General features: G+C 47.7%; 1 protein-coding gene across 1 annotated transcript in view; it reads right to left on the bottom strand.

Annotated features, from left to right (window-relative positions):
* Positions 1–19,482, bottom strand: part of LOC128270475 (uncharacterized) — a 52,628-nt gene that overhangs the window by 9,103 nt on the left and 24,043 nt on the right. Inside the window, exons 4-6 of the mRNA XM_053007878.1 lie at positions 14,228–14,372; positions 13,084–13,211; positions 5,147–5,725 (exon numbers count right to left, since the gene is read on the bottom strand). Of these exons, the coding sequence (XP_052863838.1) occupies positions 5,147–5,725; positions 13,084–13,211; positions 14,228–14,372 (852 nt within the window). The remainder of the gene's footprint in view (positions 1–5,146; positions 5,726–13,083; positions 13,212–14,227; positions 14,373–19,482) is intronic.

The raw sequence follows: 19,482 nt of genomic DNA, 5'->3' as shown, positions 1-19,482 counted from the left end.
CTGTCATTGACATCTGTGTTTGCGAAATGGGTCCTTTTGTAAATAGTTCTGAATAGCAATAGAAGTGAAGGCTTCAGAAACTGTTCAACAACGCAGTTCCATTAAATTTTGTGTGCGGAATGAAATTTCTGCTGCCGAAAAGGTTGAAAATGATGCAAAAGGCTTTCGGTGAGCAAGCTCTATGGAAAACAATAAAAAATATGATCAAAGAGGGTTGGGAAAGCGTTTAAAACGAGGCACGACCATCAACATTAACTGATGAGCTGCACGTCAAAACAATCAATGAACTTGATGACTTTGAATGTTGAAAAGATCAGTGGAAACCATTTGGAGTGACCGTTTGGGTCTCAGAAAAATGTATTGTCGATTGCTGCCAAAAACCTGATGTTTTTGCATCTCATTTTCGTCATCGGTTCGGTGATTGGCAAGAAGTCGATCCACATCATTCCGCAACGACCATATTCACCTGACTTAGCAAAATGTGACTTCTGGCTATTCGCCAATTTCGAAAAGTTGCTCCGTGGACACCGTTCTGAATCCGTAGAAGAGATAGAAAGCGAAACGAAAAACGCATTGAAGAAGCTATACCGGAAGAAGACTTTGTAACATGTTTCGAAAACTGTAAAAAACGTTGGCACAAGTTTATTGCATCCGGTGACTACTTTGATGGGGAGTTTATGTATTTAGAAAAATAAATAAATAGTTTTTGGGAAATACGCCAATTCTCGTTATTATTTGGCCACTTTAGTAAAATACCCGTTAGCCGGGGAAGCACGGGATAATACCGCAATGCCACCTCATTTGCCATCTTCCACGATGCATAATTGTGAAGTTCATTCAGTCGATAGTTAGAAGGAATTGTTTACAGCTCACTCCGTTCTTTTAAAGGAAAAAAATCTTTCATAGCCCACTTCTTAATTTTTAATGTAAAACTCATACTTCTTTTGTGCATTTCAGGCTACGCACTATTACTCCTTATTTTACATTCCAATACGCTGGACGCACATAAAAAAACAGAATAAAATAAAAGAAGAATAACAATGAAAAAAGTAAATAAAATATCCGACGCCACGAGGTGTACGAGGTACGCAGCAAACGGTTTGTTGTTGTTTCCCCAAACAAGTCTGGTATCAACCCGCGCGCGATGTACAATAGACATTGCGGTCGGGTTACGGTCGTAATGCTCCTGAGCCAAAGTGGGTGATTTTATTTTAACCGCACGCATTACCCACAGCATCCGGTTCCGAGCCCCGAAAGTGGCGGACTCAGCATGGTTGGACGGTTCCAACCGAAAAAAAACCGGTGCCTCGTTACAATGATGTCGATGACCGCCCATTAATTGACCACAACAACACCCGGATTTCCCGGTCCGAGAGAGCGAGTGACCGAACGGTGGTGGGCTGGTGGGAAAACCCCGATCCGAAACCACCGACCCATTATGGACACATCCAGCCTGGATAACGACAGAAGAAATCGACAGGCGAGAAGAGCACAGCGAAAAGCGAGACTCGAAACAATCGAAGTAGGCAAATCGTGAACACACTCATCAAAATCGTAACATCGAAACGTCAGAATTAAGTCAGGCACCGGTACCGAAGAAGGCGGAGAAGACGGATAGGCAGACAGACAAGAATGCAATGCAGCCAACAGCAACAACAACGACGAAGAAGAAGGACAACAACACCCGATGAACTCCAGCCACCGGGACCGGTGGGAACGAAACGAAGGAAGGGCGTCCGGTTGGGTGGTGGTCGAAGGTACCTACATTGTTTGTCCACCGTGTGCTCGTAGCTGGTGCCCCCGAGCTCGATGGCCGCGTCTCCGTCGTCGCCGTCACCGTTCAAACTGATAAGAATATTGTCGACCGGAGCGGACCCTCCCGGAGCGGCCAGATAGCTTCCGGCACCGAACTCGACCCCGCTGCCACCAGCACCAGCGCCGGCCCCTCCCCAGCCGAGGTCGTGTGGGTGCTGGTGGTGGTGCTGGTGGGCGTGCTGGTGGTGCGGCTGGGCGCCCCAGGCGGGACCGAAGTGGCCACCGGCCACCGGACCGCGCTGGTGCAGCTGGTGGTAGGCGCTGACGTTGTACGGATAGAGTGCCGCCTTGTAGTGCTGCGGATAGTAGGCGTGCGAGGGCGCCACCAGCGGCGTCTCGATCAGCGCCATATTCTGGTCCAGCAACCGGTGATAATTATCGTCCACACCCATTGCCCGCACTGCAACGACGCAAAGAATGGTAGGAGCAACAGTGGTGGTGGTGACGGTGGAGGATAGCGATGAGATAGAGAGAAAGAGAAAGAAAGAAAGAGAGAGAGAGAGAAATAGAGTGACATTGTGGCGACGGTGACGGCGTGTCAGTGTGTGGGCGTGTGCACGTGTGTGTGTGCCGTGGAGCTTTCCCCGGTTCTGTTGTGCACCGCGGGACTGGGCGTAGAGAAAAAGAAAGGGGGGGCCAGCATGGGAGAGCGATAGTCTTTATTGGTGTGTGTGTGAGAGAAGGAGAGACACTAAAATTAAAACAAACAAAAAATAGTCGCTTGCTTGGTTGCAGTGCTGAACGCGCGCGCGCCTCTGTTTGTGTGAAAGGATCGACCGTGCGGGGTGGCGGATTGTTTGGCCATGGCCACAACGCGTGGGAAGGATGTTTATTTTTTGCTTCCGACTTTTGATTCCGACCGTGTAGTGTAGGGGGCGGGGGCATGGGTCAGTGGGTTTGCGCAGAGTAAACTACCACCCCATCGAACATCAAACGTCGAACACATGGCGGGGTCAAAGGGCGGTCCCATCGCTGCAATTCCTGCAAAAGCGTCACTGGGCTTCGTTGACAGTCGTGCGGTTTGGCGAACGGGCTGTATAGTTCACTTTCTCTCCCTCTCTCTCTCTCTCGCTCTCTCTTGGTGCGATCGTGAAAATGGAAGGAAACCCTTCGACTGACGGCTGTGGCTTTTGAGCGCGCCTTTTTTCTGGTTCTGCCACCCTTCCGGTGGCGCTTGCAAACGGTTGCGGAATTTAGTGACGGTGTTTGATTTACGCCCCCCGGGGTGCGGGGCGTTGCACTACGCGCCGGACCCTCCGCGGGGCTATTTGGAAATAATTTATCAACTAATTGCACTCTATTGTGAGTTATCATTTTTGGAGTGTAAATTTAACCTCTGCCCGTGTGTGTGTGTGTGTGTGCGCGCGCGGACGCATCCGTGTGTGGCTGGTCATTTAGTGCCGCGGCATTGTCGCAGCTTGGTGGGCACGTACCATTTGGTGGTTGAAAATAATTATTTCGCTCTGGGAAAAGGTTCGGTAAAAATTAAAAAAAAAAAAAACGAAAAGGACAGCACTTGTTATTTATTGGATGCCGCTGTCAGCTGACTTCTGGAGTTCCGGAGTTCCGGATTCAATAAAAGTAAATTACGTTGAAATATTGTCCTTCCTGCGCCCCTTTTTAATGAGCCCTAACACGAGCCCCAAGCCCAACGAGCGGTGGACATTATATTGGCATTACATAATTAAATCATGTGACAACACTTTAATGTCCCTTCAATTATTGAGCCGCAACATCATTTAGCAGCGATAACACCGTGCCGGACCAAAGGGATGGGTTGCAGCCAAATGCGCTCGCGATAACGCTGTCGGCGTTGCAGTTACTTATCACCGCCACGAGCTAAATGACACCTGTTATGGGCGAGCATGGAGCAGTATCATTATTTAGACAGAAAGTGTAATCAATTCATTAGCCGACGAAAACGGGGTCGGGCGCCTGCAACCCCAACACCCAGCGGCTTATTATCTACTACCGGTGTACGACAAGTGAAATCGACGTGCGATATGATCTGGATCACCGTTCGAGGATCGATTCGATTTGAAGTTCTAACCGTCACTGTTCAGGGCCTTTTAGTCGACGCACAAATACCACTCATTAGTGGAATGTGATTATGTGGACAGTGCCCAAAATGGAGCCATAAATCAACACGCCGTTCCAAAACGGATGGCAGTGGCAGTAATGTTTCTAATTACACCAGGCACCAGGCGCCTCCATGCGATGATGGTGATGGAGACGCCCGGTACTTTGTAAGAAATCAAATGACCCTCATCGATAGAGACGGCGCCGAACAGGGCAATTGTTTTGGAAATTATGCTCTAGTATCGCGTCATGCGTTGCAAACATTGCGGTTGATGCAGTACGAAAAGTGCATTGCTTTGTGACGCTTCAGTAGCAAAAAGTGAAGCATTAGCGCTCTGATGACGGACATATCTTTCGATAAGGACAATCTTTTGAATGGGCTGGAGCGAGTTTTATGGTGCTAAAACGAGGGCAACATTGCCTATGCTGTGAAACGACACTGGAACCCTGTGAAAGTAAAACAATGTTTAACAATGAAAGGTTGCGTGATGCCTGAAATCGTGGCAATGGTGTGCTCGATTTGATCGGTGCCATGCCATGCGTGCGTCCGACGGAGTTTGTGTGGGGGGGTGCGTCAGAAGGGTGCAGTACATAGAGTTCTAGTCTGTGCGTCTTATATAGTTGTGAGATTGTGCGTCTTAAACAAAAATTGGCATCCACAGGTGCAGGTGATTACGTATAGGTTTGCCGAGTGCAGCACATTGAGACGAGCTCGAGTTGATCCTGGCCGTCGAGAGCAGTCCAGTCCAGTTCAGCCCAGAACGCAATCGGACTAGCCGAATCGAATCGGACCTACGACGAGTTTGGATGGGTTCTCGACTTTGGACGGGTTCCGGCTGAGAGGCTCCAGAGCGAGTGAGTGGACGCAAAACACACAAAACCAGCCCACGAGGCAACTTTCTCGCGAGTGTAGATTAAACAGCAAAGAAAACTTGAGTGAAAATCAGATAACGTGGGCCCCAAGTGGGCTACTTGAGCCCGTCTGCTGCCCGTCGCTTCTGACAACTATTTGGGCAAGGATGGGCAAAAATAAATACACGAACCAACCGGACCGGAGGCGACTTCCGCCAACAACAATCGCGAAGAGAGAGAGAGCGCATAAAGCAAACACAAGACGCAGACGCGCACTCAGGAGGAACAGCCAGGATCAACTCGGAACTCGGAACCGTGCCCCGGCCTCGGATGAGGGGCCCGCTGAAAGAGAGTAGAGCGCGCATGAGAAGGAGTGCTAAGAGTGCTAACGAGGCCTCACCCGTCTCCGGTAGCTGCTGGAGGTCGGCGGGGACGGTCATGCTGTCCCACCGGCTCTCCGTGTAATGGTGCTGCGGCAGCTGGTGCTGGTGCTGATCGGGCCACGGCTGTGATCGGCTGTGATTGTGCGGCGGTGCCGGGTGGTGCTCGCCGCTTGCGATCGGTGCATTATGGCTACTGTGAGTGGTACTTTGGTGCTTGGTGTGGTGCAAGGTGTCAGAATTGTGCTCATATCTAGTGCGATAGCTGTGCTCCGTGCCCGGGTGCTGCCGATGCACGGATGAAGAGGACGACGAAGAAGAGGAGGAGGAGGAGGATTGATCTTGTTCGGAGCCGGAACCACCGGCGGAGCTGTTGCTACCGGGGCCGGAAGCGCCATCGGGTAGATTAATGTAGTCCACGGTGGCGCTGTAGATGGCGGCCCCGAACGCGGACGGTGGGTACTTGCGCGACGGAAACAGGAAGTAGGGGTAAGTGCTGGTCGGCGGGGGATCTTCAATGATGTCGGAGGGATAGAAGTTCGGATAGATGGAGTTGGTGGCGGTGCCGGATGATATATCGAGTGCAGAAGGAAGTACATCTGCAAGACAGAGAGATTGAGAGCGTGGGAAGTGGTGCAAAAAAAAAACGGATACACACACACACACACACTCATACACAAGTGATTTCGATTGATTTATGGTTAGTTTCGTGCAGTTTCGCGCTGGCCGTCGAGTATGCGGTTTTTTCGTGGTGGTCGGATCGAAGGAATCGATTTTTTGTTCGTAGTGGATTCTGGGCTATTTTTTGGCGGTACACGATACGAGATACATATCAACAACTCACAATAACTCATTCACTCGCGTCTCTTCAACCATAAGTAACACACCGTAACGGCGCCGACTGCTATCAATTTTCTGCGACCACTCTGCGCTCTGCGCTCTTTGAGGGCCACGCAAGACACCACAGTCCGTTCATCAATAGTTGGCACAAAACCTTGCACCGATGGGATTATCTATCAAAGTTGCAGTACGTTTAGGATATTAGATATTTTAAACTCTGTTGCCTAAGCTTTTGATTCCAACGCCTTCTTGGAGTCTTCTACCCAAGGTTTCCTTTCTTATGCCCAACGGCGTTCTTTGATTCAAGGAAGAAAACAACTTGCCTGACTCACAAGTTTGCCCTCGAAGCGAAACCTTGACGCCAGCGCCTACTGCACTTGATGATGTTGTAAGTGTAGAGTTTTGGCGAATATATGAAAGGCGACCCCATGTTTCTGCTACCCCGCACATCTTATGCTTCCCGGCCGGTGTGTAGTGGCTTCTCGTCTTAAATAAACCTGCCAGCAACCTTCCGAGAACCTGCATGGCAACGAAGGCGGTGCAAAAACACTCGCCACGAAGAACACTGGGAGAAGGCATCAGAAAATACACATCACGCGAAACCGAAGTTTGTGGCTCGCTCATGGTTCGGGTTCGTGCCGTCCATTGGATGAGCGAGCTGTGGGAGCTACAAATTACTTTAATAGATCACGTCAGTTTGATGTGTTTGCCTGGACGAAGCATAAAGGTCGATGATGCTCAGCGCTCCTTGGGAAACGGTCTTCCCTTGAGCGTTGGCGTCTTGTTGGTCCACGTTGTTCCATAGCTCCTTCGGACGGCCCGGAACCTTCAACACGGAGAGCTCGATTTTCGTTTGTTAATTTCCGGTTGAACCGAAGTTGCCGTTCGATTGTTCCGAGGCTGTTCGATTGGGGTGCATTTTGTGGTTTAGCTGCTGCTTTAGCTGTCTTCGGGCAAGTCTAAGGGGGAACTTGATAGTTTTTGAATACACATTAAACTGCCTTTTGCGAAGCGTTGCTGGTTTGGACAGTTCGAGAACATGGAACATGGAAAATGTAATATGTAACAGACGAATTTGGTAGCCTGGAGGTTGGGGTACACTGCGCCTATTACTGATTCTTTGGAAGCCAAAATGACTTTTTGAAGCACACAAAACGGCACCGCCCGGAAAGCCAAATTAAATGAAAGTCCACTTTTTAATAAAAGTGAGCTCATATTTCCAGGTTGGCTCCGGGCAGTCCTTGTGTCCACTTCTGAATAAATTGTTTCATCAGATTCACGGCACGGCAGCTCATCCGCTACGACGGCAGTACAATGCTTGACATCAAACAGTCTTCAACGGCGACGGGGCCTTCCTTGAGTCAGCTTTGCTGTGATTCTATTCAGGGCCTCCAGTGCAGGACGGGTCTGTTGCACATAAATAAAATATAATTCCCCACCACCTCAAGCAGGGAACGATCTCGGAACGATTGTCGGACTTCTAAGCACACTGAAACTGACGCTACGAATAGCCCGTTCCCTGGTCGTTGTCTGGAGTCGTCTTCTTGTACTGCTCCACGGTGCAATGCAATGATGGCGATGAAACTACTGTCGGGCGACTTCTGGCTTGCAGCGGAACCGTGTCTTTTTCGGAACTCGCTCGCGATGTCTTGCAAGGCCATCGCATCCTTTTGAAGCCATTCGCCGCTGTGCTTTTCGCAGTCGGCGTTCTTTCAGCTGCACTTTTATCGCCGTGACATTCGACCCAACGCCGCTCGCCTGCCGCAGGTCGAGCCCAATAATTTGAATGTTTCCTGCAGCGGCGGCGTTCTTGGAGGCGGAGGCCTATTTGATGTTGGGCAGTCGTGGCAGAAGATAACCAGGCCGGGCCATGTTGCTGGGAGTGGTACCAAGGTACGGAGAACCCACATACAATAATGTTAAGTGTGAAGTTGTGGATCTTTTTGCCACCTGCAAATTTATGCTGTTGCTTTGAGATGTGCTTCAATGGAGCAGATAATAGGCTGTACTTTCGGAGACTTTCCTGCAGGCTCCAGGTTCAAGGTGGGTGCATCTAACAGCTTTAGTTCCGTTCCATTTTTAAGCATCACTATCAGGCACTGATTTCTGGTAGACTTTCTGTACTCATACACGAACACGCTGCTTAAACTTCTCAGCTTCAGTTTTTTTTTGTGTTTCGTGGAATCTTTAATACCCTGAATGCCAACAGCGCAGCATTCATTGGTAATATATAAGATGATCCATCAATTGTTTGGATTGCAAACTACTTTCGACTGACTTTTAAAACGTCAGATTTCATTCCGGTGTGTATAAACATGAAGTAAAAATTTTGACATTTACGAAATGGGACGCTATACGCTTGCAGAAAATTGGGAAAAAATTGGGATTCTAACAGTCTTCAACTGAAACTTGACGAAATCTAACACGCTTATTTCATTTAATTTCCAACACGGTGATTTTTCTTGGTAAGTAGAATTGTCGTATTTGGGGCTCGGAAAACCACGTCGTGCAAGAGAAGTCAATGCATCAATGTAGAGTGTCAGAGTCGAGCTGAAAACTTGGACGACATTTCGTTTCAACAGGAAGGCACTACGTGCCGTACAGCGGCAGCCACAATCAACATTTTGCGCCCCATCTTCGGAATCCAAACACCAGATGGACCACCCTATTGCTTGGATGTTGACTGTTTGGTTTACTAGTTTCGGCACTTTTGTCTAACGATTTCTAGCCGACGATACCAGCTTTGAGTTTTTATGGCAGTATCGAGTTCCCAAATAGTATTACTAGAGTGCCACTGCGTTGACGAAACCTTGAAGTGCCACTCAGCTATGCTCTGCGACCTGTGCATAAATTAAATACCCACCCACCCACCAAATTCAGCCGGCTCCGTATTAAGCAACTTCGATAACACTCTTCGTTCAGTGCGCACCGCTCAAGAGACACTCGAGTTGCTGCGCCCGTTTTATGGTCCCAAAGGATCCGTCGGATGCACCCCCAAGAACAGCCTCTTCGAGGTGGTGCGCCGTGCGGAGGACAGATCTCGTTAATAGCCCCTACGCTTGCTTTCACCTCGTCACCGAGTGAAGCAACAGCAACCGATTAGTCATGTCCGAGCCGGGTCGTCCATTCCGGTCTCGCCCGTCAGCCAGTGGCTGTGAGTACCGGGGACAATCACATCGTGTACTACTTTACACTCCGCATCACGGAGACCAGGCGATTGGTAGACGCCCCACACACCACAAACCCAAAACCGGGTGCCCTGTGCCATAACTTTAGCCCATCCACCCACCCCGGAACCACCCCCCCTACAGTCGTCTCTCCGATCGTGTCTTGTTTACTTTGTGCCTTTGTGGCGCCATTATTGTGGAGCTCGCACGCGCGTTCTCTCTTCGTTAGTCTCATCAAACGTCGTCGCGGCTGAAGAGACCTTCCAGAGTCACCGCACGGCAGCCACGGCACTCGCCGGGGTCGGGCAGCACTTTGGTGAGTCTAAAATAACGGCACGTACGGGGCGTTAGTTGCTGTTAGTCGAAACGCGTGGCGCGACAACTGTGGGCCACACACCAGAACCGGCTCCGGGGTGATGTTTTAAGAGGATTCCGGATCCCATCCTTCCGTGCCTCGCTTCGCTGACTTATTGCGGGGCCTACGAGGGCTTTACGAGGCAGCCCCCGAGCGGAGCGCGGCCCGCGCTAACGGGTTGCTAAAGGAAATATGGGAGCTTAAAATTTTCATTGTCCTCCGAGGTGCCCCGGGGGGTGGTGGGGGCCTCGAGATGTCTGCAAAAATTCCTCAGAGAAGCGACGGCCCGATGTTTACGGTTGGCCGGGGGCCACGGTAACCTTTGCGGTGAGCCCTCCCGTGACCCGTTAAATCTTGTTTTTTATGTTAACCCACCCAGCCCAGGAACTCAATTATCCTTTCCGCCCGCGGTACGCGCGCGCCGCGCGTACGCGTAAACCTTCGTCGGTGTCCCTTTGTTGTTGTTTTTACTTGCGTTGGCTTTCAGATTTTTTACACGCCCCGCTTGCTTGGCATCCTCCGGCCCGACCCCGGCCCGGCCGGCGCAACATTCCAAGGTAATTGATTCACCTGCGCGCGGACGTGCGTGAGAGCGTCCTTCACGAATGCCACGAACACCGCGAGATAGGGCCCCGCGGGGACCACTGACACATACAGACACACACACACACACACAGGACTCGGTGCGTGGCCACTCAAAACGTGCGCACCGGTACACTACTCACCAGACGGTCCATTGTCCGGGACAGCGCAGTGAAACTCAATCACTATGGCTGGGAACAGTGCATTCTGGGAAGCGGAATAAATCTTACGCGTCTGCTCCATGTTACAGTAGCACAACAAACAAGACGTCTGACGTCTGAAATTAATCTCTTTTTTGGGTACTTTGAGGTTATTATTGCGCCCACCGTAGGTCTGTACCAGGATCGAATGTTGTGGCCGAGACAAAACTTAATTACCTGTAACGCTTGTCAGGCTCTTCTTCAAACAAAGCGTATTTTTCAAAGCGTTGCGTTTCTTTGGTTAGGATAGATTACCAGCCCGTTTTGAAGTGCGAGCGAAACGGTAACAAGCTGCAAGTCAGAGTGGTGAGCACGGGGCTTCGAAGAGCCGCGACGTTCTACAAGCAGAGCGATAGCAAAAAAAAAAAGAAACGGACACTTCCGACCTGCAATGGGGTGCTTGATTGAATAGGACTAATTGCCCAGGAGCCAGACATGGGCTGTCGCGACACGTCCTCTAGTCTGCTGTCCGCGTAAACCCGGCACTCGGGAGACTTCTTCTAATTAGATACCGTGTACAAGTGGACATATTCAACTTGACGGGTCAACAAAACACGACCGGTGCCCCTTCTTAGGATTTCAGGAAGCCCTCTCGGCGCAGGATTGTAGTTTTTCTTTTAAATTTAAGACAGCGTTTCTTCAATCTGCAGAAACGAATGAAATATGATAACACCGAGAGCACTACAGGAACAGCGTAACAGGACGAGATCAAAAGGGGCTGCTTTGGAATTGGTCGGAACTCCAGAGTTTACGTATATTTAATAGGTTGCTTTTACGAAGGTCTGCTTGTACGACTTATGGTTGTTTAGACGCACTATTTTCATCGCATTCACACTCGGATCATCCAACACAAACACACAGGACACTCAACAGTTCAGTGGCTGAACACGCTCTTCTTACAGTCAAAGTTTGACAAGCTCAAGTTCAAGTTCAGTAAGCTCAAAGTAATGTGCAAAAATGCATGTGTAATCAAACATAAACATTACTAAAAAGAAAGGTGGCTTTTGAAATGCTACGTACAATGTAATTTACAACCGTATAAATAAAATGCTAGAAAGATAAAAAACTAACTCACTAGGGGAAAAATAAAACAACATCAACACAACAACACTAAAAAGCAGCACTGACTGATGGTTTAATGAATAAAAAATCTTCTACCGTACGTGCTTAAATCTGTTGTAACCGCAGTACAGCACTGTAAGTTGCTTATAGCTGTTGTCTTTCGAGTTTGTTTTGTGGTAAAACACAATCCATTCAGGTTGGCCGGCATCTCGCAGATGCATCGAAACATTTCTGCATTGTGCAAACATAATTTGGTCCTTTTCTGCAGAAAACCACAACTTAAACAGGGTTTCGCGGTAAAACACGACACAACCACAGCTGCTTTCCATTTGTGTAACGCGTGGTTAATCCGTACACACGATTCCGAAACGATTTTTGCCCCACCAACATTGGGAGGAAGCGTGAACATGATGGATGAGAGTTGGCAGCGGTTCGTAATCCGTGAGACACGTTCCCACAGCCTACGCGTGTGTATGTGTAGACCCTTCGGGCTCGGGCTGGTTGAAGGGATTTCATTTTTTAATGAAAAAAGAAATCCAAAAGCAGGAACATTCAACACAAAACGGTGTTGGTTGTTTAAAATATTAAGGAACGGAGGGCGTGTTATGGTGTTAACTAGAGCTTTCGTTTTTTTTTCTTTTCATTTCGCGCCCCACCAATCGGCCCTTCGAGCGGGTAGAGGGCGACCGAAGGAGAACAGTTTTCCCCTGCCGTCGAATGAGAGTCGAATGCTTAAACTGAACTGAAAAGCGAAAGCGTGAAAGCGTGAGAAATGAGGTGAGTTTTGCAGAAAAGGCAGAAGGGATGAATGAAAAGAGAATCATAACCTGGAGGAAAATAATAGATGCCTACGGGAATGCGGCGTTAAGCTGCCGCAGAGTTGAATTGAAAGTACGGCCGGAGCAAACGATCAAAACTAGACAAAAAGTGCAACCGGCTACAGAAAGTTAGCGAAACCAAAACGGGTTTATTTCGGAAAGAAAAAACACACACACAAACCGGAAGGTGATTTTTCATTGCCAAAGTCGACAAACGGAGCTCCAACGAGGCGAGAAAAACGCAAAGTACAAAATCAAACACAAACGAAACGAATCCGTGGTGAAATAAAGAACAGTTTAGCTGAGAAGTGTTAAAGAAATCTCGTAAATATTAGGGAGAGAAGAAACTTTTCGAAAAAGGGAAAAAAATGGAACCGGTAGCAAACCGGGACACGACTGAAACAGTCGTACCGTGGAGGGAAAATGTGTGTCGAAACATGGTCTTCCGGCGAAGCATAACAGAAAACTAGTGCAGCGCGGGAAGAAAGTGTTGGGAAACAGTTCGCACGGAATGGATTTGCTCGCTGTCGCCTGTTTGGAAATGAAAAGTTCGCAAAGGAAGTGGAAGAAAAACACATAAAATTGGAATGGCGAGCGACGGATGAAGAGAAGCGTGTAGAACCGGGAAAGCAAAACTAGAAATTGCACTCTGGAAAACTATGAAAAGGAAAAGACAAATCATCCCAAACTGTTCGAAGTCAGCGAGTTCACTGCAAACTTTCGTGCCCGGGGCACCCAGGATTGGCACACTACATTTAACGGCAAGGTGTTGGATCCCGGGCAATGAAAACACCCTGTCAGCCAGCGGCCAGAGTTTGAGTTACGCTGAAAGTTGGCAGTGCACTGGTCGGCGGTCTCGGGGACAGCTTGGGACGATCGGACCACGGAAACGCTACGCGGAATGCTTTGGAACGGGTTTTGGTGGAAACTTACCGACGCACGGATTATGGTTAACAACGCTAAATATTTTATCACATCTACGCTTCATGTGATTATTCGGGCAGATGCAGCCGAACATCGGTGATAATCTCAGATTAGTCCACGCTTCGTAGCATAAATCCCTGTTGAATGGTGTAATTGAGAAACATGGTTGAGTGATTGCGCCTTGCGACTCGCGTTTCTCGGTGTTCCGCACAACGTTCCCGGCTGTCACCCCGGCGTTATCAGTGATCGCCCTCGGTTCAAGGCGTCCTTTCGTTTGTCGCGCGCACTGCTTGTGTGCACTTTGTCCCTCGGCGTGCGCTTCCTTACACTCATCTATTAACTAATCACTTCAGAAAGCTTTTCCGCGAGAAATTTCGTTGCAAGAGAAACAGTGGGCAGACTGGTGTTCTCAACATGATTTGTCCAATTGTAAAAGAATCGCTCCAAATAATCGCAGCATCTCAAAGATCGAGCTGTGTTGCAGGTGCATAATCAAACCCTTTTACCGAAGCATCGGAAGTGGATTTTCATCGTTTAATGCTTAAACTGTACTTGTGTCGTTCACTCGAGTACTGTTCAACAAGTTTGCTTTATCTGTCTGTGTTTTTTTTCATTTATAAGCACACTATTTATAATATCCGTTTGGCAACATGACATGAAAACTTCAAACTCGTTAGACTTTTCAATCAATCTATTCCTTAAACAAATTGAAACAAATGTTTGTCCTTACGGGTTCGTTAGTAAAATCATATAATGCTAGATGGTGTTTTTAACAAATAACGTTGATCAAACAAATTTCAGTTTCAACAAATGTTTATGATAAAACGTAACTTTTACGAACTTGAAAATTGTAAGCCCTGCGGTGAACATTGTTGGGTCTTTGTATTGGTGACAATGATTGGTTGGGTAAAATTTGTTAAAATATGTATTTTGAATAAATTATTTATTGAGATGGCTTTTTAGAACATAAATTTGACCCATAGGAGTATATTTTCTTTACGTTCTTCTGCTTCTTTTAAGGATTCCTACATTTATCTTACAGACAAATCCTATTTTTCGCACCGTATGGCCATTGTTTCTCCCGCATTTGCGCATGCATTTTTGTTCGAATTACTTCAGCTAGCTCTCAAAACCGCGGGCAACCAAAGCATACCTATCTTCCATGCGGCACTTGTTTTCCCGCACTTTGCAGTGAAGCTTAAAGTCTTCAAATAGTTTAATACACTTTCGCTCCTGCTGGCACACAGACAGTGCATGGTTGCACGTGGGCAGTGCATCCACCGGGTACGGGTCTTTTTCTGGAACGAGAGAAGCAAGAAAACAACACGAGAGAAAGAGAACCAGATAAGCGAGAAAGAGAGAGAGAGAGAGAGAAAGAGAGAAAGAAAAATGATATAGTTAGTGAGGTCACCAAGAACTATCTCAAAAATAATGACTAAATCAAGCTTCCAATCTGCTTCAAGAACGGCCAAGACGCAAACAAACGTTGTCCGGGCGTTTGCGCTTCGGCTTCATAAGAAATTCATTAATACCACGTCACAACACCTTGCGCCGGAAGGCAACACATGCCGTCAGGAATCCTCCCAAACGTATCGCCATCCCGATGGTGGCGGCCAGCCAGGACGCTCCACCCGGCGGAGAAACTGAACACGTGATTTGCATAATGTTTGCCGGCTGGTCGGCGCTAGACACATGTTTTCGGTATCGCCGGGAAGCCGCCGGGAGTTGGTTGCGTTTTACGAGTTTAAACAATCGATCTAGCCGTCTAGTGCCTTTTGGGGAACGAGTGTGTCTAGTTAGGTTGCCAGCCATCTTCAATCTTACCAATGCGGCCGCCAATGCAGCCGACTGCCTTCTCGACCACGACCACGGTCGATCGGTCCGGTTGGGGAATTCCTATCGACATTAAAGCGATGTTTGGCAGTTTGTATTGTGCTCCGTGACTCCCCCCACTTGAAGCTCGTTGAACGTCGATGCCACTGGCAAAGGATGGCGCCAATCGGCCACTGGGGCATCGGCGACCGGGAGGGAACGATCGAGCATCGTTCAATAATGCCAACAAGACGATCTTCGACATGCAGCACGTCTCGAGTCCAGTTGCGAACCCCAGACACACACACGGGGGAGGGGCAACCACAAGATACACAATGCACTTAAAGTAGCAACAGAGTCCACACACTCGCTTGGCATGGCTTACGAAGATAAAACGCCTTCTGTTGTGGCCAGACGTTCGGCGTATGCCACATATAACCTGCGCGTCTTTGTAGTGACATTCTTGAGCAAATAGCAGAAAAAAATGCATCCAGGAGCGGGCACTAGAAATACTCGTTAGTATGTTTGCCTCGCTTCTGTGTCGCGTACGTTCGTCGGAACATTTTCTTCTAATCATGCATATTCTAGTGCAAGACTTTTAATACCAGCACATAGAGTTTTATACATTTTTGTTTCGTTATCGTCAAGAAATTCTTTTCAAAACACACTATCCTTCTCTCTTACACGATAATCTATGAAACCAAAACCTGTTTTATGGACCTTTAAAGATTCAAACAATTATTTATGTATGCATTATAGATAGCGCAGTAGTTCTGATAAGCTTCGTCCTTTTTGTATTGTTGCGTGTAAAATTATTTGTAAGCCATTAAGCCAGCTTAATTAAAAGGGTTTTCAACCGATTCAGATGTTGATTTCAAGGGAATTTAAAATTGAAAATTATTACGATTCTCAGTAGTATCTTTATTTTCATTATTGCCACACTGTAATCGTAGTGCTTCAAAATTAATTTTCAGCTTTGGAGCAATTCCATATTTCATTTGGCACACGTAGTACTTGTCGAAATGCTCCAGCATTACGAACGCAGCGTAGCGTCTAGCGCGAATCCTGTGTCCGGTAAAATAACCCGTTCGCCGTAATTCGTTCCAGCCCTCACGTGGAATGTTTGTCCAGGTATTCTGCCATATTTACTCGATTCACCAAGGTATTTATTCTGCAAGCCTCAACCCCCACCTGGTTCCGGTGCGCAGATAGTGACCGCCGTCGGGTTGGCTTCCTTTTGTGGTAGCTTGGAAAGCGAGAAAAAAAAACGCATCCACGTGGCTTAGAATCTGGACGATGTTTTCGTTCGGTGCCTCTGTTCCGATTATTTTCGAACAATAAACCCTCCAGTTCCGCATTTACAATCCAAATGGCGCAGGTCCGCAAACCGGAAGCCTCGCATTGTGTTTGGTTCATAACGACGACCCGCAGGCCGGCGACGGCGTGTGGCAGGGATCGAAAAATGCACTTCCGGCTTTCGTTTGTGATTCCAGCCCGACAACCAGCAAACGGCAACCGGGGGCTGCAAACAAAAGAATTGGCCACGGATTGCGCAGCCCACCTGAAGAATCCTGGCGATCCCCAGTACGGGGTTCGCTTTCTTTCGTTCTGTTTTCCCGTTTTTCTTCCGCCATTTTGCGGCTCGGCATGCCACTTCCCGATGCAGCTGTTATTTGCAATAAATTTCTGCTTGAAGTAATTTACTATGCAATCTGTTCACTAGTCGCCATCACCCGCGGGTCTCACTGCCAACCACGGCCCGGGGCGGTCGGGTGTGGCAGCCATCGCGATGTTGAGCGCCCAGGTTACAATGGATCCGCGAGGGCAGCCTACCCGAAGGCACACATATTCTTCGTGTGCACCGAGATGCGGCATAACATTAGACAGATGGCAGAATATGGATAAATGCAGCCCGGGGTTTTCCGGGGTAAACAGAGGCCACCTTCCCATGATCGCTTTCGGAAGTCAGGGACTCAAAAGTCAATCTTTCTCCACGAACGATTTGGTTGACAATCAGAGCAACAGAAGTGCTCGTGGTTCTACAACAACAAGGACAATGACAGCAGCGATGTACAACGATTGAATGCCTTGCTCTGTGCTCTAGTTTTCGCGCACAATTATTGTGTGCAGCAATCTTTGAGGCACAATAGAACCGGAACGCGTATGCTGTTGTGAGTGGAAATGGACTATAATGTTGTGGTGCGTATGCTTTACTAAATATTATCATTCTGCGAAATTTGTATTACATATTAATACATTTTCCAGATTTTAATTGGACTCGCACGTTTTAAGTTATTATTAATTCATTTGTTTGACAAGGCTAAATCGACTAGACCTAAGCTAACTTATTACGAAGCCATACAACCGAATCCGGAGCCGGAACACAGACAAGACTTCATTGAAGTCAAAGAGCTACACTTGATTAAATGGACTGCACATAAAATTTGCCGGATTAAACTGTCCTAGTCTAGTAGAGTACATGACTGGAGTCAAGAATGAGAAAGGTTAGGAAAACCTGGTGAGCGTGCGCGGTTAAACGAAACATAAACAGTAAATCAGTAAGACACTGACCGCATCCGCTTCTAAGGTCAATATTTACCTTAATTACATGTTTAAACCTTGGAACTGTTAAGAGGAAATTATTTCTATAACTTTTGTTTTTTTTTATGTATTTTGGTTCAACGGTTATTTTTGTCTACTCCAAAAGTACTTGACTACGAAGCGGTAATTTTAGTTTTATGGAATATTGCGTGAAAACCAAATGTTGCTTGCAATATTGCATGCAAGTCACTTATGTCTACCAGTCGCTCCTGCTCCTAGTAAAATTTCAAATTTTTCAAGTTTCGAATTTTTTCGCATTTTTTTTTAAATTGTTTGGTCATCGTTAGTTCCGCTTTTTTCCACAACTACTGAATCAATCCAGGTGAAATTTAGCACAGCGTAGTCTTGTGAAACCGGACAATGAGTACAGGACAATGCGGCCCTCTTAAAACCCCCTTCTCGGGGTGGTTTCGAGCAAATCGAATCAAATTCTGCAGGTGGGAGTTTTCGGGAAGGAAAAATGTTCTGGTGAACGTTTGAAATCCCTCCTCACTTTACAAAGGGGGGTTTCCATACACATTGTATATAAATTTCAGCAAAGCTCGGATAATTTTAAAGAAATTTGATCCAAATCTTGGTGCTGGTGCGAGTTTTGCCATGCATCCAACGGGAAACGAGAAAGAAAGCGGAACGAATGCGTCACCAGGAAGTCGGATCCTCTGAAACACCGGATCATCAAGACATGAGAATGAAATGAGGTATGATGACGCACTCGGGGAACAGCTAGTGCTATATAAAATAGTTTTGTTTACACTAATACATCTAACACATCCTACCAATATACTTTTCCCGCATGAATAATGCAATAGAGTGAGAAACACAAGCTACCCTAGGCCACGGTACGAACCGCGGTGCACCAAAAACAAATTGTTTGAAATATGTGAGCTTTAAGTCGATCGCAATAAATTGAAATCGAGAACTCCCGTGCGAGAACTAACAGGCAAGAGGCCACCGGATCGGGGTCGTGGTCGTGCGGTGCAAAAAATTCTGCCATAAAATGCCATTCTTGAAGTCCAACGTGGACACTCGCGCGCAGACGAAGCACGATTGAAGCGCATGCAATAAAAGCTTTTGCGCTGCTCTTAACAAACGTCCGGTACGTGTGGTCTTGTGCTAAGCATCGGCCAAGGGCAGGGCCCTTCGACAGCGACCGCGTGCTCCAGTACAGTCCAGCGGCTTACAGTCGAGGAAGTGTATCGAATCTCGTCACGTTTCTTTTGACACTAACGCTTCTTAGTCCCGCGAGTCCCGTTGGAATGGTGAGTGCAAAGCAAGTGCAATAAACACTGCTCATTCACACATTGTGCCAGGACCACAGCGCGAATCGTTTCGCACGCTTGTGTGTGTGTGAGGGTGGACCCGTAGGAGCATCGCGAGCCACGACATTTTAACACTTGGCTCGTTCATTCGGCGCCATGTTTCGTTAATTATTTCCTTTTTCCGCTCACAAAACCCACATTCTGGTGAGTCTAACATATGCACATTTCTGAAGCACACTTTTCGGTTTGGATGCGATTCGCGTGGTCGTTGAATGGCAACGTTGCCGAAATCCTTCCGGAATTATCACAGGAAACCGCCGCAACGCAAAGGCGCAACGACCAGTTTTGCGGGGCTCGTCGTCGCCCAACGTCGGTACCGGTAGGTCACCAGGTTCAGGTCGGACGTGATTTGAATCTCGTTTCCGGCCGAATGTGTCGATAGCGTAGTCGGAGCGAAGTAAAGCTTCCGTGGCACGAAACCACGCACGAGGGTCCAATAAATTGACGAACAGAAAAAGGCATTATTTAAATTCTTCCCAACACACCACGCCCGGGCTGGTTGTGATTTTTTTTTTGTGGTAGGTCCTGTGTGGTAAGGAAACTGCGCGAGAAGAACTCACACGTACAGCTAGGGCCTGGAAATGGTGCAGCATTTCACAGGAATATTTTTACTGAATAGTTAGGCATTATTTATGTTGCTTTTAGCTAATGGCATGAAATATGAAACCATTCAATT

Source organism: Anopheles cruzii, chromosome 3, assembly GCF_943734635.1.
Source record: "Anopheles cruzii chromosome 3, idAnoCruzAS_RS32_06, whole genome shotgun sequence".
Lineage (NCBI taxonomy): Eukaryota > Metazoa > Arthropoda > Insecta > Diptera > Culicidae > Anopheles > Anopheles cruzii.
The sequence above is the reverse complement of the archived record's forward strand: the minus strand, read 5'-3'. Positions and strand labels throughout refer to the sequence as shown.